We start from the raw sequence: 24,412 nt of genomic DNA, 5'->3' as shown, positions 1-24,412 counted from the left end.
TCCACCATAAACTCTATGCAGGTGTCGGTCTCCAACACTACCATGGCCCATAGTTGGCGTATCTGTCTAATTACTCCTATGATGCTTTGCCTTGTTGCCTTCACAGCATCCAGATCCCTAGGTCCCTCTCCCTGTATCCATGTACTCCTGTCACTGAGTAAGTGCCTCCCTCTTTCAGTGTTTAAAGTATTGCTGTGTAGTAGTCCCTTACTCCAGTTGTATTTTCACTTTCCTCACAGTCCTGCTGTGCTGTACCATGGTCTGTGCCCCATATCCTAGTCTTACCATCTCTCCAGCCCAGGGCTTGTGTCACCTGAACTCAGCTTGGATTTTCCTTGTCCCTGTGCACCTTACACAGCTCCTACATTTCAGTCTTCATGTAACTGACTCTACTCGGTGGGAAAGAGCTGCTTGGGGAGCTGCGTAGAGTAGCAGGTCATGTATAAAGTCCTCTTTGAAATCCAGATGACCGCTAGTAAGCGTGGGTCATGTGAGCAGAGAAACATAACCAGATTTTAGCACTCAGGGTGCTATTTGGTCGCTTTACCATGTATGAATTTATGTCTTTATCATAGAATTGTGTGTGTGTGATGCAGGGTGGACCTTACCGGGGTTTAGAAATAATTATTGCCAAGTGCGCTGGGGATGGGAAATGTCGCTTACCCTGTAATCATCTGTTCTTGACATGTGGCGCTGTAGATTCACATGCTGTGCATAGTCCTGCCATCTAGTGTTGCGCTTGGGTGTATAGAACTTGTTTTTATTTGAAGAAGTCTTTAGAGTCACGAGGTATAGTGACTACTCCCAGGACTGGTAATGAACATGGGCATCTGTTCCATGGTTAGGCTGTTCACCCGCATGGTGGGTGAGGATGGAGATATAGCATGAATGATTACTGTGCAGGGAGGAAAAGGTATGAAAAGAATACAGAAAAAACAACTGAATGCTTCTGGGGAGGAAAGTGGGTGCGTGTGAATCTACAGCACTACATTCCACGAACAGATGCTCGCATGGTGACATTTTCCATTTGTGGCATGCGCATCTGTAAATACGAATGCTCTGCATAGACTGTCAAGCAGTTCTCCCCATAGAGGATGTTGCAGACGTCTGGAAAAGTGTACATAGTGCAGCCAGGCCCTCTTAAGCCTGTCGTCATGCTAGGACATTCACACAGTAGTGTTTGGTGAGGACCAGGTAGCTGCCTTACAGAGATCAGCTGTTGGGGTGTTACCTAGAAAGGCCATAGAGGCTGCTCTTTTACGTGTAGTGTACAGCCTTGGTGGAGTAGGAAACTGTTGTGTGGCTTTAACATAGCAGCTTTGAATGCACTTGACCAGCCAGCGAGCCACCACTCTTTTAGAAATAGCACTACCCTTGTGCAGTTTAGAGTAAGTGACAAATAACTGTTGTGTCTTACAAAAAGATATTGTTCGATCAACATAGTACATGGGGACCCTTTTTACATCTAGTGTGTGAAGGGCTCACTCTGCTACTGAGTTTGGGTGTGAGAAGAATACCATAAGTTCAATTGTCTGGTTGAGGTAAAGAGGAGAGATACCCTTGGTAAAAACATTGGGTTAGTTCTAAAGATTACCCTGTCAGCGCAAACCTTTAAAAAAATGTTTTTAAATAAACGCTCTTGCAGGGCGAGAGCTTGCATTTCAGCTATATGCCTTAAAGAAGTGATTGTAATCAGGATCGCTTCTTTCCAAGACAAATATTGGAGAGGGCATGAATGGAAGAGTTTAAAAGAGGGTCCCATAAGTCTAGCAAGAACTACGTTAAGGTCCCAGGATGGTACCGGGAGTAATCTGGGAGGGATAGCCCTCTTAAGTCCTTCCATAAACGCTTTGATGACTGGCACTTTGAAGAGGGTTCTCTGTTTTGTAAATATGCTGCCACTGCTTCCAACTGTAAATTAATGGGAGTGTAAGATAGTCCCAGGCATTGCAAATGTAACAGGTAACCTACAACGTCCTGCACGGTTGGCTTCAGAGGGTCAATGTGTTTGGGTAGGCAGTACTAGACAAATCTTTCCCACTTGGCTGCATAGCATGCTGTAGTGGTGTGACGGTGAGCCTCTTTGAGGATGGATATATATTAAAAGGGCGCATTGAGATAATCAAACTCTAAGGCCTCAGGAGCCAGATCGCCAGGTTGAGCTGCGTGGGATTGGGATGCCTGAGAGTGCCCTGATGCTGGGTGAGACGGTCCAGCCCGTTAGAGAGCTTCTCATGGGTTGGGATCCGCGGCTGCCTGGCCACGTGGGAGCTAGTAGGGCGAGGGATGCCTGTCAAAGCTTCCAAATCACATATGGAAGGAGTGGGAGATGGAAAAGCATAGACAAAGGTCCCGCACCAGTTCATCCATAGTGCATGGACTATGGAAACCTGGAGCCAAAGCGTGGGCATCCAGCGTTTCCTGCAGTTGTGAACATATCTATGCCATGAAACCAACAATGTTGGAAGGAGGGGAGCAGGATTCTGTGGTGGTGTTCCCATTCGTGGATTTGTTGCTGCATTCTGCTGAGCAGCTCTGAAAAGTAGTTGTCTGCTCCCGGAAGTTAGTCCTCCAGCCCATGTACATAGCGGTGGATGGTCCAACTTCACATGTCCTACGCTAGTGCAAAGAGGTGGGGAAGAGTATGCCCTTCTGTTTCTGCAGGTAGTTCGTGGCAATCATATTGGGTGTTTTGAATTGATCAGGAGCGCCTTGTGATGCACACGGCGGAAGAAGGCCTTCAAATTCAAACGGACTGCCAGCAATTCCAGGCAGCTGATGTGGAAGGTCTGTTGAAGGGGTATCCAGATGCTCTGAACAGTCATGTGCCGTAGGGGTGATCTCCATCCCGTGAGAAAGGCGCCTGTGGTGATGGTCACCTGGGGAACCGGATATAAAAATTACCCCCCCCCCCGACCCCCCACTCAACAAATTGTTGCTGTTTCACCACTGCAGAGAGCGATGGATGCTGGTGCAAATCAACACCTGGTGCTCCCATAGACCCTCTGCTTGAGGCCACTGTGCTGCTAGGCACTCTTGAAGCGGACGCATGTGTAATTGGGATTCGGGAAGGATGGTAATGGTGGAGGCAATGGCAATCGCGTCTAGGAGGCGCAACAGCGTTCTGACTCTTACCCAATACTGTGGTTGAATAAGAGGCAGCAGTGGCTGAAGGGCTTGGAATCTTGTGGGTCTGGGGTAAGCTTTCCCGGTGACTGTGTAGAGTATTGCCACAAGGAAGGGTTGTACTTGTGAGCAGTGGCGTAGGGAACCCTCCCCCCCCCACACACACTCTAGCAGCTTAAGTGGGGGCGGATGCTTGGCTTGATGGGCTGGTGAATTGCGTCCCTCTAGAACATTAGTTTGCGATTTGTGGGGTGACGAAATTCTCGTGTCACTGTTAGGGAAAACCTTTGAGCTGCTGCACAGTGAACGAAACTTAAACAGATGAAAGATGAGAATTGGGAAAAACAAAGAATGGGGGACAAATTGAGAAAGTAAGCATGAGAGAAAAAGGTAAGAGGGGAAAAATATAGATGAAAAAAGTTGGGTAGATGGATGTAAAAAGAAATGGGAGGAGTAAGGAAGGATGGAAGGAAAAGAAATGTGAAAGGCAAAATGGAAGAAAAGGAGAAATGTATAATTTCAAGATGAAAGGATGGATAAGTGGAAGGGAGAAAAGATGGAAGGTTTAAATTGAGAATGGGTGGAAGGGAGAGTGAAAGTTTGAATGAATGGAAAGATTGGAAGATGAGTGAAATGATGGCTGAAGGTACAGTGTAAGGATGGATGGGTAAAAGGATGGATGGATGAATGAATATATCGCTGAGTGGAAGGTCGAAATGCAGGATGGATACAAAGTGTGGGTGGATGAAAAGGTGAATGGAAGGAAGGGTGGATGAATGTTTAGATGGAAATTAGTAGATGGGAGTGTGAAAGAATGCATGAATAGAAGTATGAAGGGAGCTTTCCTAAGGAGAGTCAGGTTTGCCCACTTCACATGCTTTATTACGATTACAGATATGGTTCTCCCATCAAGTGGCGGGTATTTTAATTTTTGGGCTACTCCATCGAAGGTGGGATTGGCCCACATTGATAATGAAACCCAGATCACGGAGGAGATCTGTGTTTGAGCCAGACAAAGCAACTTGCTTGCAATCTTGATCAGCCAGTCATCGAGATGCGGGAAAACAGGGATGCTGCTCCTCCGTAGATGAGTGGCTACCACTGCAAGGCATTCGGGGAACACTCTTTGGGCGGTAGTGACGCCAAATGACAGAACTTTGGATTGAAAGTACTGTCCACTTGTTATGAACCTGAGGTAGTGGCGATGTGCCGGATGGATTGGGAGGTAGAAATAGGGGTCCTTCGAGTTGAGGGTAGTCATAAAGTCTCCTCCTCACAGTAGTGAAATGCCAGCCTGGAACAGAATGTACCTGTTGAGGGGTCCCAGGTCTGGTATGGACCTCAGATACTCATCCTTTTAAGTATAAGGAGTACCCCCATTTGCCACGTTGTTGGGGCGGCACAGGCTCTACGGATCCCTCGAGGAGGAGTGCGTGTACTTCACTTTGTAGGAGCCTTTGGTGTTGAAGTGAAAGGGAATGTTTGCGTGACGGGGTCTTTGATGGTGAGGCAGTAAGATCCATGCAGTAACCCTTCTCTAAAATGGATAAGACTCATGTCTGTGGTTATGTTTCGCCACTGTGGATGGAACCCCTGTAGACATTCTCCCCGACAGGGGCAATGTGATCAGGGGGGGGGACGATAGAGGAAGTGACTGCTTAGGGCGTGCAGCTCCCTTACCTTAGTCGTCGTCTCTTCGAAAGGCATCCCTGGAATATCCTTGTGAGGCTTGTGGTTGGTGCCTCTGGTATCCGGACGAAGCATCGTGGAGGTAGTTTTGGCGCTGTCACAAAATTGTGTGTGAAGAAAAGTCGCATGGAGCGATAGAGAATGGAGAGCTCCCATTGGTTTGGTTGTATCCGTATCTTTTAAGGTATCTGATCAACTTGAGGCCTAAAGGCATATTCCCCATGAAAGGGCGTATTGATCAGATGCTGCTGAACCCCTGGCTTGAATCCCGAAATACGAAGCTAAGCATGCCCGCGGATCAACAGGTATTCATTTATACACCTGTGGGTGATATTTGCTGCATCAGAAGCACACCTGATGGTGGTGTTTGAGAGTCTTTGCCCCTTAGATAGAATCTCTGTTCAGAACTGATCTGCAAGATGTTGTAGTCCCCAGTTCATCCCATTCGGCTCGCCAATAACACTACCGAGTTGGGGATATGCCATTGAGTTGCCGATTGTGGAACAATCCGTTTTTCCACCTCATGAGTCTTTTTGCTGCCATTTTCAGACAGTGGGGCATCCCCACTTTCTTTTGCATTTGCCCATTCTTGAGTCGCAGTGTCAGAGGGCAAAGGATTGTACTTTTTGTCAACCCTTGGGGTGACAACTCTGGTTTTAACGGGATCCGTAAAGACCTCTTGTGTAGGCTTAGGTATTGCCTTAAGCATAGGTAACACTTTTGTGTGGGAGATTGCTTCCACCGGGAAATCCTTCTCCTCCGGCACAGTGTGTAAGTAGACCTCGTGAAAAGTGGCTGCCCTGTAAATAGGCTTGTGAGACAAGGTGGTATCGTCAGGAGGGGGAAGGTTTGGCGGGGTTCAGCTCAGAGTCATTGTCACCTGAAGAGACACCCCATAATCATCCCATGGGTCATCTCATCGTTCAGTGCCTTGTAGTCCAGTCCGTGTGAATCTGGTTCAGGGCTGAAGGACGCGATCTGCTCAACTAAGAACCCTCCTTCCTCAGCAATCTCTTCCCTGGAGTTATCGGAGGTGTCTTTGCCTCGATGTTGCTCCAAAGCGTGCCGAGCGACTTGACGATTGTAATGATTCCCAACAGTCTTTTTGGAGCAGAAGATGAGGCAACTGGAGCAGGAGGCGTTGTAATGCTGCGTGTTGATCTGCCCATGAGTACTTGGAATGGCACTGTGAACAGTAGTGAAAAGGAGTCTTTTCCATTATGGTACCAGCATTAGTGAAAAGGGGTCTTTTCCATTATGGTACTCGCATTCTTGAGCAGGAGTCTTGACGGAAGAGGCCTGAGAGTAGCGAAGCCCTGAACGGAACACCCAATGAAATCCGAGAAGTAGAGTCCAAGGAAGTACCACAACAGACAACAGAATGAGAATGGGTGGATGCACCGAAGAATTGTTTGAAGGAGCGGAGAACTGGAGAGGCCCAACAAAGAACACAACATCGACTCAGAACCCCGGTGAAGCACATCCGACCCCAACAGCTTTAGAAAACAATCTACCCATGGAGTTGATGCCCATCCATATTACCAGTAATATGAGGAGTCACTATACCTTGTGCCTCAAAAGACTTCTTCAAACAAAAACAAGCTGTACACATACAAGCCTAACACCAGATGGCAGAAGTATGCACAGCATGTGCATCTACAGCTACACATGCCACAAACGTAGTTCCTAAGTGTAACTGTAGTACAAGTGGTGTCATTTTGGACTCTTTAGGAACTAGCGGTAAGACTTAGGGACTAGGGCGTAGGTCATGAGTGGTAAATTTACAAGAGGACTTTGGTGTTTCTGCAGCAACTGTAGTCATTCAGGAACAAGGAACGAATCTTTGAGACCACTGCCATCGAGTAAGTACTGCATAGGAGAGAGAAAATGGTTTAGGTATGAAAGAACCTACTTGGAAATAGAGGAGAAGGAACAGCTTAGATTCTCATATCCAGGAGACTGGCTAGAGAGCAGGTGGTGGTTTACCACTCCACATGCTCGGAACAGGTGCAGGAGAATGAGGATTCCTCTAGCACTGAGTTTGCTTTACGAGTTTTAGGACTCCGTAAACATTCTAGCAGACTGTTTATCTTGTATCGCTCGAATCCCAAAAGGTCGGTATCTTGTAATGTGTGAGTTTTTCCATGTTGATTGGACACAGAATATGATCTTGGTGGGCGACAGGATATTGTAAATAGGCCTCTAGTCGCCGTATTGTGATGCTGGAGGGGTGCCCCTTTTGAGAAGTAGGCTGACCGGAATGCCTTGCCGTCTTGGATTACTATTGACATATATAAAAGGTGACCTTTTGTATAGACTACTGACAACATAAATTTATGATGCACAAGCATTGGCAAAGCCAATAAGTCTCGCCTTTAGCATAAGCATGCAACGCTATTGACTTTGCCAATGTTTTGTAAAGGATGGCTTAAAACCGTAAACAAAAAAAAACATTTCAAAATACTAGAGGAAAGGCAAACACATCTTAAGGTACACAGCATTCAATATTTTCAATCTTTATAAATGGTATGCTTTATTTTTCAACTGCTTTTCCTAAAGGAAACGTACTCAATAAGGAGGTTTTAAGAAAAACACTTGCCAAGGCCTATTTTAATTTCCACATTACTTGGAAATGAAACATGCTTTAGCCATTTGGTCCTCTGCAGGAGCCCAGCAAGCAGATTTATGAGCCTCCAAGATAGCAGATATCTCCTTTCCAGTCATGCTAATGAAACGTTCTGAAGCAAAGATCCCGCTGGAGGAACCAGCTCCTAACCCAGCACCATAAAAGCCTGTGTATGTATGCCAAGGCCTGAGCTATGCAAAATGTATGTGCTACACCAAACACAACCCTTAAAGCCTGCTTTTTGGTCATACCCTAGCAAAAATACACCTGTTGCAGTGCTTTTATAGACAAGCGGGGAGGGGTGGGGAAGTAACACCAAGGGTGGGGGTATTAAAGGGGTATTGTGCATCTCACAATGAAAAGCAAAACATGTGCACTCTAATGGAGTGGTGACTGAAAAATAAAAACATGTTCCCTAAATGTGACCAGTGAAGAGTCACAAGTCGGTCAAACAAAAGGGGGCATAATGCAATGGAGGCACAAATCACACGAACAGGCAGGCAGCCCGTCCATCGAATAAGACGAATCAAAGGAGAGTGACAATAAAACCACCCAACTGTAAGCAATAGGAAGGGACTACCAATCCCCCCCCCCTCCACCCCACTCTTCCCCCACTGTACATTTTTGGTATGGTCCAAAAGAGATTTTCCCCTCCAGACAACTAAAAGCGGTCTGGTAGGCAAGGCCTAAAAATCATTGCCATAATCCCCATTCCTGGTTTCTCAAAAAGAGTGAACAACTGCTGAGGTGCCATGTGGGCAGCCTGGCACTACCAGATGGGCCAACTTGAAAAGGCCGGTGGGTGGGCCGTTCTTTTTAGCCCTGTGGACTGTGAAGGGACCAAGAAACAATCGTACACACCAGCCCTCTAAAGAGGACCCATCTGGAGAGCAGACTGCCAGACTCCCCAAAGGTCAGTCCAGCTGTGTGAAGGTTGTGCCAGAGTCTGCCCAGCTGTTAGGCTGACTTGGTCACCTGGAAGCTTCAATCTGCTCACCGGAGCTCTTGGTGTCACAAGGCGTTATAGCCACGTTTCTTGCTGCCGCATAGGATTGGCCACTCATACTTCTACGGCACACCTTCCCATTAATGCTGCTCCATTACCTCACAGCCTGAACACTGTCTTCATGGACCATGGCTGCCCGGACTGATTCTTAATGGCCTCAGTGCAGATACAGTAAGTTGCAATGAGGCGTACAGTGGAGCAAAGGGTTAACAACTGACATCCGTAGTCTAAGCCCAGATCTGTCTCCAAAGGATACCCCTGCTAATGTTTCAAAAACACAACAATAGAAAAGAAAATAATACTAAGTATTTATTTAGAAATGTAAGAGTTGGCTCTTTTACAAATATATTGCTACAGACGATGAGACTGAACATTTGTAATGTTTTCAGATGCTTTGACATCACTTCCCAATATATTATTTGACATCACTTCCTTTTAAGCTTGTCCTGTTAAGTCTTTAATGTGACAAAATTTCAAGTGCTTCATTTTCAGCAAAACACACATGTAGTGCACATCTTTTTATTTTATCATGGGTGACCATTGTTATTTAAAGAGCAAAGATGGCGGACATCCCTTCCTTTTGCTAGGAGTAGAATTCCTGTTGCAAGGGGAGTAGTCTGTTGCCGTTAAATACATTCTATGAACGTTGCCTTTGGAAGGTAGATTCATGTGATGACATCACTACTTGTTGAAAGCTTAATCAGGAATTTCACCCATTCAGTCCCGTGGGCACTTCACGACCTCACTTCCGGTTGCCACGAAAGCTGGTTGGGGTTGTCTTTCAGTCGCAAAGTCATCGCATGATCTCATTTCCTGCTGCAAAGTATACATGTAAAAAGATGTTGCTTCTCTGGCGTCTGTGGGTACGATGACATCACTTCCTGCGGCAACACACATCCAAATATTGACCATTTTATAATGTGACTCCACATACATCGAATACCACTGAAGCACTGGGTTAGGTCAGACCGGTAGAAGGAAAGGAAGTGTGGCTCGGATTCCATATGCTACGGCTGTGTAAAAGGCACATGTACATTTATTTACAAGTTTATAAATATATAAATATTGCTGTTATACAAAAATAAATACATCTTTTCTCTGTGTTTTTGTATTTTACATAAAAAGTCTCTGAGCGGCGTCTCTGGGGCTGAACCTTAACTTGTGGGGCGCTCTGGAGAGCAGTGCATTGTGGGATTGCTTGAGAGTCTTGGTCCTGGGTCTTGCTCCATGCAGGTGAGGTCTACCGTACATGGACAAAGTTCATGGTCATTGCTTCGGATGGAGTTGGGTCGCTCAACCTCCTCCTCGGGTGGCAGGTCAATGCAGTAGATAACGCCTATTGGAGACATGTCCGAAGAAAGCCAATGTTAGCAATACGAAGAGGCAACTTATTTCAGATGTCTTTGTTTATCAGAGAAAGGCTAAAGCATGCAGACAAAGGAGAAGGGAAGGTCTGATATCAGTATGTAAGACAGCCCACATCCCTAGATGCGGTCGCAAAAAGGGGCAAGTCTTTCAATTTGGAAAGACCTACCCCTTCCGTCATATCCAAACTGTAAACAGAAGGGAGAAGCAGGGCCAACAAAGCTCAATGCAGGCACCTGCCTGGACTAACCAGCCCGGGAGGAGTGAAGCCGACAGACAATGGAAGATGCGCCCAGAGAGATAGAGAAAAAGAACCCAGTAGCTTATCCAGGGTCAGACTGCATGCAACAAAGGTCAAAGTTGATTCAAGACTTTTAAATAAAAAAGTGGGGGGCTTCAAAGTGGTTAATCCACCATTCCCCATCTCAACAGAAAGATGCGTGCTTCCAACTTTATCTGTGATAAATGCACACATATTTGCAATTAAGCGCCCACCACCACTCTCTCCCCAATCAATGGAACAGATGGTACTTTTACGACTGCCTTTCATAGCCACAGCGCTGGAAGGACCGTCAACATGATTCTATCACTGTTCCCTGTTTGGTGGGATCTTGAATGCACTGGTCTGTACTCACCGTGCTGAACAAAGTCTCCCCCACCTTGGTTGGCGGGGTGGGTTGTCTCCACATGCTGCGGTTCAGGCCGACATGGCTGCTGCTGGAGATGGTTCTCGGGAGACAGAAGAAGCTCTTGGGTAGAGTCATCGGGGCAGTCGGGCAAGTGGCAGCTTTCCTGGGTCATCTGTAGCGTGTTCCTGAGAAGGCAACAGGAAAGATAAATTCACCAACATTTGCTACTGATCAACACAGCATTTAGTGGTGAAAAAAGCAGGTTTCTCAATGGCTTGGTCTTCAAATCAACAAAATGACAGATTCTGAAAATCAAAAAAGAACAAGACTGTGCATCGAGACCATACCGATTCAAGCAACATGGTCAAACGGATGTTCTCAACCACTGGATTACCAATGAGTCCCTTGAAACACTCATTATGATCCAAGTTGACTCAAGGTGCAACCTCTCTAGCAATAATCGCTTCCCAGCCCAATGGAAATCACCAGTGCCGTTAATGCCCACTGTCTTACCAAAACACGGTCAACACAGAATACGAGTAAGGGGGTCTGAATGACGCAGTTACCATTACCGGGATCAACAGTACTCATTTCAATTGACCTAAAATATATCAAAGGCGGAATGGATTAATCTCGTCGCCTCATCAAATTACTCCAGCGCCCGCCACCTCGTGCCCTGGACCTACGACATGAAGGCGCAGGGCTTATGACAATAAGTATCGTCTGACTATCACCACAACTTTGAGAAAGATCTTGTTTTAAGAACGTATGGCGGCAGCGGATCACTCATCAGCATGTTAATAAGCAACTACACTCCATCTTTTTGTTGAGCTTACACTAAAGTCTATAACAACTTCCACAAGAAACAAAAACAAACCAGTGTGATAGCACTGAATTCTTTCAATTTGCACCTCTGATTTTGTAACAATTATAAAAGATACACTTGCTGTCCTACTGATGTAATTTTTTGTTTGAGGACAGCAGTTTGAAAAGACAAGATGAGCAACGAAAAGTTCAAAACCACGCTATATGGAAGGCAATTTTTAGTGAGAATTCTTATAAATGAAAACATGATTTAATAGCTGCAATAACTATCTACCTAGAAGGCTTTTAAAGCTCCAACTGACGAATACAGTAAGATGCTATCTACGTCATTTCCTACGCATGGAGGAGCTCTTCGTATTTAACACTTTCCAAGCAGATGTAATGCCGCGGTGTGTTTATGTCGCGGTGTTCTTATGCGTATGGGGGGTATTGGAAGTCCTCTTTGTGTTGTAGACTGTTAACAGGCGTCACTCTCTGTAACCAACATACGTTTGTGTGCTTTAATATTTCTCATTAAACGTAGAATGGACCATTTTCAGCTCAGTCGTAAATCCCACATAATTACTGTGGATTAATTAAACTTCAAAAGAAAAGTCAGTGCTCCTCTGTGTTTCACTTTACAGATCCTGAAGGCAGTGCTCTGACCTTTTATTTCAGGTTTCCAAAACACTCCAGGAGACAGATGTGAAGCTGTGGTAACCGAGGATCAGTCTGGGTTGCGTAGAAGAGGCTCTGAGGTGTTGTTTCTCACTGTGAAGTACTTCTAAGTTGAATAGGAAACTGCCTACTTCCTCCAATGAGCAGACAGGTCCTTCATTCATAGCAAAGAGCACACAGAAATGTCTAATTTCCCAATAAGATTTGAGTTTAAAGCCTACTGCCTCACTTAACGAAATGCGTCACCCTGATCTGGATTGTGTACTCCTTGTTGTTTCACTGTGTTGACCTCTATTGTACGGAGTTTAGTCATGCTTTCGCCTTTTGTACAGCGCTTTGATACCCGCAAGGGTCATGTTCGCGCATTATAAAACTTTCTAAATAAAATAAATATATTAAATAAACTCTGGCCAGAGTGGGACTATGTGGAAGTTAGAGATGGACTTTGAGCAGGATGACTTGCTATCACCATCATCTTCCTGTGCGGCATCTAGAGAGTACGTATACCGATGACGCCTGCAATGCACTAACTCACGTTTCTGAAGCAATTGCGGCAAAAACGCCATTTTCCAAGAATGTTACTTAATTGCATAAGATATACGTGCTACAGAGACTAACATTCGCATGGAGAGCGCTCGATACGGTACTCTTGAGGCACCAAAGTGTGCTCGTTTACCGTCACACAGGATACCACTAAAGTTGTAACTGCTGGCTGACAGATTGAGAGGCTGCTGTGTATAGGTTAAGTTGTGCTGCCTTCAACATGCAAAGCAACAAAGTAACTGTGTTCCTCACCCTGACACTTGGTGGTCGCTCGCCATCAGGCTCCCCGGCAGTGACGCGCTGGGCTCTGCATCTCTTGTGAGCACCCCCTGCATTAACGTGTTGGGATCAGGATTTCCAGTCAGAAATCCCTGAAGTAAAGGATTGGGGTCAATGCTCCTGGTTAGAATCCCTTGTAGTAAGACGTCTCTCTCTTCCGACTGCTGAAATAAAAGATAAAAAGTAGTAAGACACTGCAGCAGAATTCAAATCCAAAAATCAATGTGGCTTCTGGTATCAAGAAATGTAAGAACGTCACCCCGGGCATGATTCAAGGCCTATCCAAAAGACTGCGTATAACTGTCTAACTTGAATCCCTACCCAGTTTCAAGTAATCCCCATGGTGGGTGTATCTGGAAATCCTCTAGACACATCCATTTCCTCCACCACATTCGCTCGGCCGGATGCAAATGGTGTTTCTCTCGGATCTGGGAATCAATGCTCCTCTCGTCACATATTGTGTACAACATGAACATAACTAGCAGAGTAAAGTTGCTCCACCAATCCTTTGCTTGGACTACCGCTAGCCTGAAACCCCTCACATCTGCAAAGCCCTCAATTCTTGTACAAATACTTCCTTTATCTATTTCGGGCTTAATTTCAATCCAGCTCGGGTTTCTAGGTTTTGGTTTTAATTATACACAACACTATACCCAGATTTCTACAAAGTTCCTGTGTAGCTGCCCCCCTTATCCTGTGCCATAAGTCAGTAAATTTCCGGACAGAGATGCAGGTACACCTGTGCCAGTCAATACCTGAATACAGTCATCTGGTTGGTACTCCCTGCGCTTGGCAGCCAGACCGCTCAGTTCACCAGGGAGGCAGCTGCCATTGGCATAGGGAAGCCCGTTGGCTTGGCCGGTGGAAACCCCTCGAAGTGGGACCATGGTGTACTGGCAAGAGGACGTCAGGAGCCCTGTCCGGGGGAATGCAAGATCTGTACTTTGCTCTGCGAGGATGAGAAGGTGGAGTTAGAAACGATAAGCCTTTTTCTTAGCCAATCAGAACTTAACATGATGCAGCCATGTATCTCACATCATACCAGATCTCATATAATCAATCACTGTCTGTTACAGAGGAAGTCCTGGGTGCTAGTGAACACCTACATGTCACTAACCAGCACATGCCTCCTTCTTCACACTTCTACATCAGGTGGCAATCACTAAAATGATACGGAATCAGGTGCTGTCTGTATTGTGACGCACCGGATGACTTCTGCGTATCTCAAGCCAGCTGCCTACTGTAAATCTTTACATCCTCCAATCTGCGTATTTCTCTAGCTGGGAATCTGCAAGCATCAAACCTACCATCAACAGCATTCGTCCTCTAGGCTTCATACACACCAATCGATCACTCAAATGGCTCTCCGTGCTTCCTATCCCCCGCCACAGAGTTCATTTAAGGGCAGGTTTTTACTATTTCCATCCCACCTATGATGGCAACATAGAATTGGTTTAAAGCTGCGAATCCACCAATCACAGCACTCCTTAAGCTCAGGTCCTATATGCTTCATACACACCAATCAATCATTCCCATGGCTTTCTGTGCTTCCTATTACCAGCCACAGAGTTCATTTAAGGGCACGTTTTGTATATTTCAATCCCTCGAATCATATAAAAGAAGAATAAGTACCACGCTGCAAAACCACCAATCACAGCATTCCCTAAGCTCAGGTTCTATATGCTTCACATACACCAATCAGAGTATTCAAGAGGCTCGGTCTGCTTCATCAGTCATAGAATGCCTTTCAGTGTAAGCTCTGTGTGCTTCGGATCCACCAAAAACACATTCCTTAATGTCAGGGACAGGATTTTGCAAACTCAGTCTGCCTCACATGAACCAATCATAGCATTTCTCTGTCCCTAAAGACACCAATCACATCCCTCAAGCTCACTTAAAACAAACCATAGCATCCACCAGGCCCTCAATGATCCATATACATTAAGGGACATATTGAACAGTATGTGCACCTTCCTGCCCACACATGCCCCCCTCACTCCCAGAATATGTTGAGAGCCACTTACTCTGCTTTGACCAAGCCCTCCAGAGGCAGCAGGGGATGAAGGCCACAATGATGAAGACGATGGAGCCCAACACAACGCCCACGATGAGGTACGGCAGGTCGCTGGACCGGGCTACCTTAGCGCCGATGCTGGGTGGCCCTGAGCCACCCTTCTCCGGAGGCGACTGGGAGGGCAACAGTGAAGGTGGGAGGCGTCCAGGCGGCCCTGGGAACTTGCGGGCTGCAAGGTAACAGAACTTGATGAGAATCTCAGGTGGTGCTCTTTAAGCAAGCGCGTTACAAGTCTTGCAGGGCCACTGAAAAGCATGACCGAGCTGCTGCAGAGCCTTCAGTGAAAATGTGGCTTCTGGTATCAAGAAGCAGAGGTATCAAGAGCAGAGGTTGGATTATGTGAACTGGTCACATAATCCAACCTCTGCTACATAATCCGCAGATTTCAAGTAACACAACTGTTTTAGAGCAAACAAATCAAAAATCACTAACAAGATTAGGATACCCAAAATAAAAGAGGTGCACCTTTCATTACATGAAGTGTGCACACATAGTCTGGAGTTCTGCTGTGTGCAACTCTGTATGTGTAATACAAATTATTTTAAAGTAGAACTTAGAAGAGACAATATTACTGGTGTTCCAGTGCTTCCATGGAAGACAAACATTTGTATATATTGGTTGATAAAATGTTCAATAGGATTTAGGGAATGCATATAGTTTTCTGCATTAAGAAACCTTTGCATATGTATGTGTTGAAATCACAAAACAGAGAATAACTGGCAGTAAGGTGGCCGCATAATTTGCTTTTTATTGCTGCTCTAATTTAGTCGTTCCAGCCACATCATTTGGTCGTCCACTCCTTTACAATTTCAATGGTTCTGTCCATATCCCATCATGCAAACGTAGGATGGTTGTGATGCCATGGAACGTGTAAGGAGATGGTGCAAAGAAAAGGAAGGTGCTTCTGACATGAAAGCCAGAACACAGCCAGCGTTTACAGGGTTTCTATAAACTATACAGATATCAGAGTAAGCATGGAGGGGAGGTGAGTGAAAGTTTCCTCTCAACAACTTTAGGGTTTTAGCAAGCGCTTTATCATAAAGACACTGAGAGGATACAAAACAGAAAGATTTTGCAGTGTGTTACTGAACAATCCAGCAGGTGGCAGCAGAGGCAAGCTTCTGAGTCTGAAGAAGGTCCCATGATATAGAAAGGCACTATTAGGAGGCAGGGGGATAAAACATAGCATGGAAGCTGCAGTTTGGGTCTCAGCTTATTTCCTACAGTGTTTCACGTCTAAAGAACTGATGGATAATTATTCCATCACATTATGAGCCAGAAAGTGCACAGGGGGCAAGTAAATGTCCATACGGGTTCCAATTACCATGGACACCGAAATAAATGGGAGTGTGAAATTATCACAGCAAGAGATATTATGATAATTTACATATTGCATTTACAGCTGGCACTTCCAGGCTGGCGCGTGCTGGGCGCATCCGGCGGACGTCGCGCCTCGCCTTACCTCTGGTTTCGCAGATCATGACGTTGCTGAACTCGCTCTCGCCGCCCTCGTTGAAGCAGCGCATCTTGATGTCGTACGAGGTTTCAGGCTGCAGGTGGGCGATGGAATGCCAGTGCCTGTCCCCTGTGAGGGCAGAGGTGGAGAATATGCTCATGTCAAGTCACAGGGTGGCAGCCGCTCGCTCTGGGTGCAAATGTGTGATGGGTCTGAAAACTGCATGCATGAAGGGGTGCAGGCCCGCAGCGAATGCACGTGCTGAGCTGTAAGTGGGAATGACTGTCACTAGGACATCAGTGCCTCTACATGGGGGTACAGGCTGCCATCAGCTCCTCAGCCCTTCTGTGCTAGGATGGACTATCTCTACAGTCTTAGGGTCTCTATGTAAGATCTGACTGTCCCTAGGACTCCAGCCCCTCTACGTGGTGGTACTGACTGCCTTTAGCACCTCTGCCCTTCTCTGTGAGAGTAGGAACTATCCCTACAGTCTTAGGTTCTCTGTGTGAAATCTGACTGTCCCTAGGGCATCAGCGCCTCCAAATGATGATACTATCTGCCTTTAGCTCCTCACCCCTTCTGTGTGAGAGTAGGAACGAAAAGTTTCTTACCTGTCGGTGTAGTTTTGCAGCTTGAAGATCTTTCTGGATTCACTATGCTGTGCATTATTCCGCGATCTTGTGGTTGGGTCCGGATTCGTAGTCTTTTCTTTGTTTTTTTTTGTAGCCCAGGTGGGCGTCGACGTCCACCATTTGGTGCACCTCCCGTGACGTCGTCGTGCTTCCTGCGGAAGTCCCACCTTTGGGGCGCCATCTTCGGGTTCTTTTTTCCCTGTTTTTTTTTTTTTTTTTTTTTTTAACCCTAGGCGATTGATTAATCCTTTTGTCCATATTTCTGTACGTATCCACCTTTTTTGATCCTATCCATTTCACCCCCTCTTCCTCCAGCCTCATCTTCCTGGCGGAGGTGGGTGGGTTCGCTAGTGAATCCAGAAAGATCTTCAAGCTGCAAAACTACACCGACAGGTAAGAAACTTTTCGTTTTGCAGCGTGAATCTTTCTGGATTCACTATGCTGTGCATAGATTTTGTAGCGGTTTTCCTATTTTTGTGGTGGCTGGGTGGAAGATGATCGCTGGTCGTTGAAAATGTGTTGTAGCACCTTCTGTCCGACCTGTGCTTCCTTATTCATTTGAATGTCCACGCAGTAGTGCTTTGTGAACGTGTGCACAGATGCCCAAGTTGCTGCGAGACAAATGTCTTGGATGGGCGTGTTTGCCAGGAAGGCAACTGTGGCCCCCTTCTTCCTTGTGGAGTGAGCTTGTGGCCCCTCCGTTAGCTCCTGTCCAGCCTGTTTGTGACAGAATTGGATAGTGAGGGCAATCCATCTAGCGATGGTGCCCTTGGTCACTGGTCTACCCATGAAGCTAGTAGCAAAGGACACAAACAGCTGCTTCGACTTCCTGAGTTCTTTGGTTCTTTCAATGTAGTGCATCACCGCTCTTCTGGCATCGAGGGTGTGCAGGGCCTTTTCTGCGTTTGTAGTCGGGTTTTGGAAGAAACTCGGTATCTGTATACTCTGATTCATGTGAAACGCCGACACTACCTTGGGCATGAAGTGTGGGTCCGTCCTCAGGACTACCCTGTCCTTGTGAATTTGAATGTAGGGCTCCTGTAGCGTTAGTGCTTGAAGCTCGCTCACTCTGCGTAGTGAGGTTATGGCCACTAGAAAGGCAGTCTTCATCGTCAACATTTGTAGATTGGCCTTGTGAATGGGTTCAAACGGCGCCTTCATGAGCTCCGTCAGAACCACGTTTAAATTCCATGCCGGCGGCGGCAACCTTTTCGGGGGTGCCATTCTTTTGGCTCCCTCCATGAATCTCTTCACCACCTGCGAGCTGAAGAAACTTCCACCCTTCTCACCTCTGGTGTAGGCAACGATCGCTGCTAGGTGCACCCTTAGGGAGCTCGAGCAGAGGTTACTCTTTAGAAGGTGTGTGAGGTACCTCAGCACCGTTGAGTCTCTTGTCATTCTGTTGTGCAGGCCCTTCTTCCTGCACCACACCGTGAATCTCTTCCACTTTGCGCTGTAGCACTTTCTTGTAGTAGGTTTCCTTGCCTCCCGTAGCACTCGCATAGTGCTCTGAGGTAACCTTAGGTGTGCGAACTCTAGGTCTTCAGGAGCCATGCTGCTAGGTTGAGGGTCTCTGGCTCTGGGTGCAGGACCTCCCCGTTTTGCATTGAGAGCAGGTCTTTTCTTCGCTCGAACCTGTACGGATTGCCTTGCGCCATTTCTTGAATCTGTGAGAACCATGTCTGCCTCGCCCACTGTGGGGCCACCAGGATCAGAGTCATGTTGCTGGTTCTGCACTTGTCGAGCACTCTGTGCAACAGGGGTATCGGTGGAAAGGCGTAGGCAAATGTCCTCGACCAGCTTATCCATAGGGCATTTCCCTTGGATTGCTGATCTGGTTGCCTGGACGCGAAGCGTTGGCATTTTGCATTGTGGCGTGTTGCAAAAAGGTCTATTGTGGGAGTCCCCCATCTCCGGAAGAGTTTCTCCGCTTCCTGGCCATTGAGCTCCCACTCGTGCGATGCTGAGGTCTGCCTGCTTAGCCAGTCTGCCTCCACATTGTCCTTCCCCGGTAGGTGAATTGCCAGTAGATCTATCCTGAGAGGTATGGCCCATCTCCAAATCTCCTGAGCTAGGGATGAGAGGGGAAACGACTGTGTCCCCCCTTGTTTGTTGATGTAGAACATCGCCGTGGTGTTGTCTGTCTGCACCAACACCCTCTGCCCGCACAGGTGTCTCTGGAATGCCTTCAGGGCTAGCAGTATTGTTTTCAACTCGAGGTAGTTGATGTGGCGGACCGCGTCTGCCGGAGCCCATAGACCCCTCACTCTGAGGTTGTCCATGTGCGCTCCCCATCCCATCTGCGATGCGTCCGTGGTAATGGTCACTGTTGGGCTTGGTGGTGTCAGGCTTCTCCCTGTTGTTATGTTGTCTCTGTTCCACCAAGTTATCTCCTCCTGCACTGCGTGCGTAACAACCACTAGATCCTCCCAACTTCCGTTTGCTTGTGACCATTGCTGTTGCAGCCATTCCTGGAATGGTCTCATGTGCAGGCGTACATTCGGCACCAGCTGGATACAGGACGCCATCATCCCCATCATCTTGCTCACCGCCCTCACTGTCAGAGCTCGCCCCTTCTGGTAGAGCTGCGTCTCCTTCAGTAGGGCATCTGTCCTCCTGTCGCTGGGCACTACTGTACTCTTGAGGGAGTTGATCTGTGCCCCCAGGAAAATCTTTACCTGCTCCGGTTCCAGCGATGATTTTCCCCAGTGGATGGAAAATCCCAGATTTGTGAGGGTGTCCGTTACGCGTTTTGCGTGCCTCTCGCACTTCTCGTGTGAGTTTGCCTTGACCAGCCAGTCGTCCAAGTAGGGGTATACGTGTATGCCCTGCTTTCGTAGGTGTGCCGCTACCGCCGACAGGCATTTTGTAAAGACCCTTGGCGCTGATTTTAATCCGAAGGCCAGGGTTGTGAACTGGTAGTGTTCCTGTTCGATGTTGAATCTTAGGAGGCCCTTGTGCCTTCTGTTTATTGGGATGTGAAGGTAGGCATCCTTGAGGTCCACGGTGACCATGAAGTCCCCTTCTCTTATCTGTGGCAGTACCTCCTGCAGTGAAGTCATTTTGAACCTTTGTGTTTTGACGAACTTGTTTAGGTACCGGAGGTCCAGTATGGGTCTGAGCTCTCCGTCTACCTTCGGAACCACGAAGTAGTTTGAGTAGACCCCTTTGTTGCGTTCCCTGAACGGCACTGTCTCTATGGCTCCCTTTTGCAGGAGTTTCCGTGTTTCTTCTCTGAGTATTGCCAGTTCTTGGGCCGATCTCTGTCTTCCCTTCGGCTTTCTGTTTGGAGGTCTTTTCTCCAACTCTACGCAGTATCCGTGCTGCACGATGTTCCGTATCCACTTGTCTGTGGTTATGCGCCGCCACTCCTGAAGGTAGAACCTCAGCCTTCCGCCTACCGGTGACGTATGCTCGTAGGCTCTTGGATCTTCTCTTCCCCCTGATGACACCTTTTTGCGCCTCACCCTTGGGGGGCTGACGAGGGTGGGCGTCTTCTTGCGTGCTGAGTCACTTCGAGGAGGGCTGATCGCCCCCTCTCCTCCTTTGGCCACGTCCGTTCCCTCTCCCTCGAAAGGACTGGCCCCGAGGTTGATATTGCCAGCTTTGCTTCTGCTGACTTTGTCCGTGACCTTCGCCCTGCTGACCTTGTTGGAACGCCTGGTGCGACGTCCCATGTTGGCTTCCACCCCTACCGTAGGGTCTCCTCGAGGGATTTCCTCGTCTCATTCCCCTCAGCTGCAGGGCCCCCATGGACCTCGCTGTCTCGTTCTCCTTCTTGAGCTGGGTGAGCTTCTCGTCCACCGTTGCTCCGAACAGTGTCTCTCCGTTGAAGGGAGTGCCCAGGATGTTGTTCTGCACTTCCGGTTTGAATCCCGAGATTCTTAGCCATGCATGCCTCCTTTCTGTGACCCCTATGGCCATGAGTCTTGCTGAAGTCTCTGCCCCATCCAACGCCGTCTTTATACAGGAGTTGGCGATGTTCTTGCCTTCATCTACCAGGTGAGAGGCTCTCTGGCGGTATTCTTCGGGGAGGTGCTTTACTAGCTCCCCCATTTCATCCCAGTGTTGGTACTGGTGTCTATTTAGGAGTGCATTTGAATTCGCCATGCGCCAGTGCATTGCGGCGTTCCTCTCGACCTTTCTGCCTGTGAGGTCGATTCTCCTGCTCTCTTTATCTGGAGGTGGGCCCGAGGTTGCTGGCACGTTGGCCCTTCTCCTGGCCGTGGAGGCAATGATGGAGTCTGCGGTGACGCTCCCCTTGATGTAAGGTGGGTCCAGGGAGGAGTGTTTATACTTTTTCTCTGTCCTGGGCGTGATCGACCGACAGGTGGCAGGCTCCTTGAAGGCTTCTCTCCCCTGGTTCATCACGCTTTGTAGCATGGGGAGGAACTGGCTCCTAGTCTGGATGGGGAGCAGTGTTTCGATGAGAAAATCTGCTTTCGGCCTCTCCTCGTCGAGCTTGACGCCGAAGGCCATTGCTGCGCTCTTCACCACCATATTGTACACCCCGATGTCGTCTGGTGGCGAAGGCCTCGAGGGGTACGTGTCCACGGCCTCCTCCGGGTTTTCGGTGTCGAGATCTTGCCATTCGACGTCGTTGCCGGTAGATGTCGCCGAATCGAAGAACGATTGTTGGTCTTCTTCCTCGGCTTCTTCCTCATAATAGGGCTCCTCTTCCTCTTCGAGGTCCCTTGTCAGCCCTTCGGCGTCGAACTCCTCCTCGACTTCGACGACGTCCGCCGATGAAACCGTTGGAATCTTGAATTCCTTCATCCTGGCGTCGAACTCCTTCTTCCTTTGAAGGATGTTCTCCATTTCGGCCTCGAGCCGCCTCTTCTTTTTCTCCATTTCGGAGATGCTTTCGGCGTTGACCGCGGGCCTTTTCGATGAAACTTGCGTCGACGTCGAACGTTCTTTCTGCGTCGATCGGCCCGTTTCATGGGATGATTTCGACGACCCTTGCCTTTCGGCGTCTTTCTGCGCCAGGGAGTCCTTTTGTAAGGATCCGCTGGGCCTTTTGTCCGAAGTTCCCCCTTTGGACGTCGAAGTTTTCGGCGCCGGGGCTCCCTTCGTGGACCTTGACTCAGTTTTTCTCGAGTCACCCTCGTGTTTTCGAGGTGTTTTTTGATTTGCGCTCGACGATTCTCTTACCTCGTCTTCTTTCTTCTTGTCGGTCTCTACGACCGTGAAGTTTTCGGCTGCCTCGGCGACGTTGTCCTCGTCGTCCGTGTCGAGGCCCAGCGCGTAGAGTGTCGGGGGTTTTCCTTGGCCCTCCATGTTGGCGTTGGCTCTCCTCTGCCTCTCTCTCACCCTGAGTGTCTTCGGCGCGAAGACTGAGCAGGCGTTGCAGTCGATACTCTGATGATCCACCGGTAGGCAGAGGTTGCAGACCGGATGCAGGTCTTTCTGCGCGAACTTGTGGTGGCAGTTTGGGCAGAACTTGAATGGCGTCTTGTCCATTTCGCTCAGGGTCTCTGAGCGTGCATTCTCCAAGGTTGTCGAAGAAAAAGGCTCGCTGGTCTTCTTTCTTCGCGTTCCTGTCGAAATCTGTTCTTTCCTGATGTCTTCTCTTGATTCTAACGATGAAACTCGCTTTTCTTCCTTCTTCCTCCGAGTGAACTTCTGGAGCTTCCCGATGACGATCCAGACCCAACGGCGGAAAAAAGAATCTGAAGATGGCGCCCCAAAGGTGGGACTTCCGCAGGAAGCACGACGACGTCACGGGAGGTGCACCAAATGGTGGACGTCGACGCCCACCTGGGCTACAAAAAAAAAAAAAAAAAAACAAAGAAAAGACTACGAATCCGGACCCAACCACAAGATCGCGGAATAATGCACAGCATAGTGAATCCAGAAAGATTCACGCTGCAAAACTATCCCTACAATTATGGTTCTCTCTGTGATTTCACATGGTTTGTCCCCACCTGTAATGGCACAAATAGCCAAACCAGTGGAATGGAATGCTGCCTAGATCAATTGCCAATAGTTACAGTGAACGCAAGCTTTCCATTTACAAGCTTTTGTTTTTCTCCTTGAGGATGGGAAACCCGAGGGACAGGCAGTCTGCCCTCTTCTATGAGGGGACGCACCTACCACCCAGGAGACGCGCCTACCACCAAGGACCCCGCCCTCCTCTACGATGAGATCGCCTGCAGGAACAAATATCTATACGTTTCGGTTCACTATGTCTCAGACCTGAGCATCCATCGAAGGCATAGGTTTGAGAATGTTGCCCCCTCACCTTCCACTACATCCTTCTTGTAGTCGCTGTCATTGTCGCTATCCGTGGGTCGGTAGTAGATGTAGAAGCCATGGATAGGGGTGTTGTTATTGCTGGCCGGAGTGTACTACGAGGCAGAAACAAAGAAAAACAGACATTTTAAAGGAAGGTCCGGTGTCGTCCTCGTTTAAATACTTTGTCGTCAATTGTGTCCCTCATTGCCAAATGCCACAACCCTGTCCACGTGCCTGTGAGCTTTCACAGACACCAACCTCCAAGAGCAGAAACCCCCTGCCTACCACAAGCCTGCCTTTAACCCTTCCCACTCCAGCACCTCAGCCAGATAACTACCCACCCCATAGACTAACTCCACCTGGCACCAATACTTACCCCCAGACCTACTGCACGTGTTGCTGCTGAGCCATTCTTGGTGGCACTAATGACCAACCCCAGCAAGCATCTGAGACCCCAGCATCCATACCAGAGCTGCGGACACCATTCACTCGGACCAAAGGAAGAGAAGGCAGCAAAACCGACTATGACTGCACCCCACGCACGGTTCAAGTCACTGCTCCCATTTGGCTGTGCAATGTGCCTGCTTCCTACCTAGGGGGCAAAGGTGTGCACCCCTGCAGCTGGAAATGGAAAAACAAATACGGACAACTCTAGGGGTGGTAGGTGTCCTAGTCATTTCCAGTCGTGTGTTTACCTTTTACTTTGCATTGAGGGGTGTAGCCCAAATGCTGTAAATGTGAAGTAGAGCCCTGCCCCTCAGAATGCACTGGTTTAATAAATGGAAGCCCAGGCCTGGACCTGTGCATCTGGACACTCATATAGTCAACCTAGTTACATCTCAAGATGAACGTAAGATCCTTTTACAGGTGTTAACAAACACTTCTAAAAAACTTCACATTTCCCTGCATAATAAATATGTAGGTATTCCTGGCAAGCTGCTGCATTAAGGCTTATGGTGCACCAGAACTGCCCCTTACCATCCACTTCAGCATGATGGTGGTCTCGTTGACGGCCTCCGTGAAGGTGATGTATGGCCCCGTCACAGGCCGTTCATACACACGGTTGCTGTAGCCAGACACCGCGTAGGGCCTGGAGGCGGCGCTGGGCTGGCTCTCCCCGAGGATGTTGAGTGCTCGGACACGAAAGCGGTAGGAGGTGCCTAGTGAGAAAAAAGACGGCACCAGAAGTTACAGAGGGCACCAACAATAGATGTGCAGCATGAGTGCAGAGCTCAGTCCAGTTCACCTCCGCCACCTAGTAACTCCAC

At 48.0% G+C, this 24,412-nt stretch overlaps 1 protein-coding gene across 6 annotated transcripts in view; it reads right to left on the bottom strand.

Annotated features, from left to right (window-relative positions):
• Positions 1–8,743: 8,743 nt before the first annotated feature.
• The window catches only part of BOC (BOC cell adhesion associated, oncogene regulated), a 120,917-nt gene continuing 105,248 nt past the window's right edge, over positions 8,744–24,412 (bottom strand). For 5 of the 6 annotated variants that reach the window (XM_085621012.1, XM_085621009.1, XM_085621008.1 and 2 more), the window contains 8 exons: positions 24,123–24,304; positions 23,152–23,257; positions 16,282–16,404; positions 14,770–14,988; positions 13,501–13,694; positions 12,719–12,909; positions 10,448–10,626; positions 8,744–9,783 (listed from right to left, as the gene is read on the bottom strand). In XM_085621012.1, the coding sequence (XP_085477138.1) occupies positions 9,602–9,783; positions 10,448–10,626; positions 12,719–12,909; positions 13,501–13,694; positions 14,770–14,988; positions 16,282–16,404; positions 23,152–23,257; positions 24,123–24,304 (1,376 nt within the window). In that variant the 3' untranslated portion in view covers positions 8,744–9,601. The remainder of the gene's footprint in view (positions 9,784–10,447; positions 10,627–12,718; positions 12,910–13,500; positions 13,695–14,769; positions 14,989–16,281; positions 16,405–23,151; positions 23,258–24,122; positions 24,305–24,412) is intronic. The other variant, XM_085621007.1, reaches the window with a different exon arrangement.

Source organism: Triturus cristatus, chromosome 8 (assembly GCF_964204655.1).
Source record: "Triturus cristatus chromosome 8, aTriCri1.1, whole genome shotgun sequence".
Classification (NCBI taxonomy): domain Eukaryota; kingdom Metazoa; phylum Chordata; class Amphibia; order Caudata; family Salamandridae; genus Triturus; species Triturus cristatus.
Note: the sequence above shows the minus strand (reverse complement) of the source record. Positions and strands in the feature narration are given on the sequence as shown.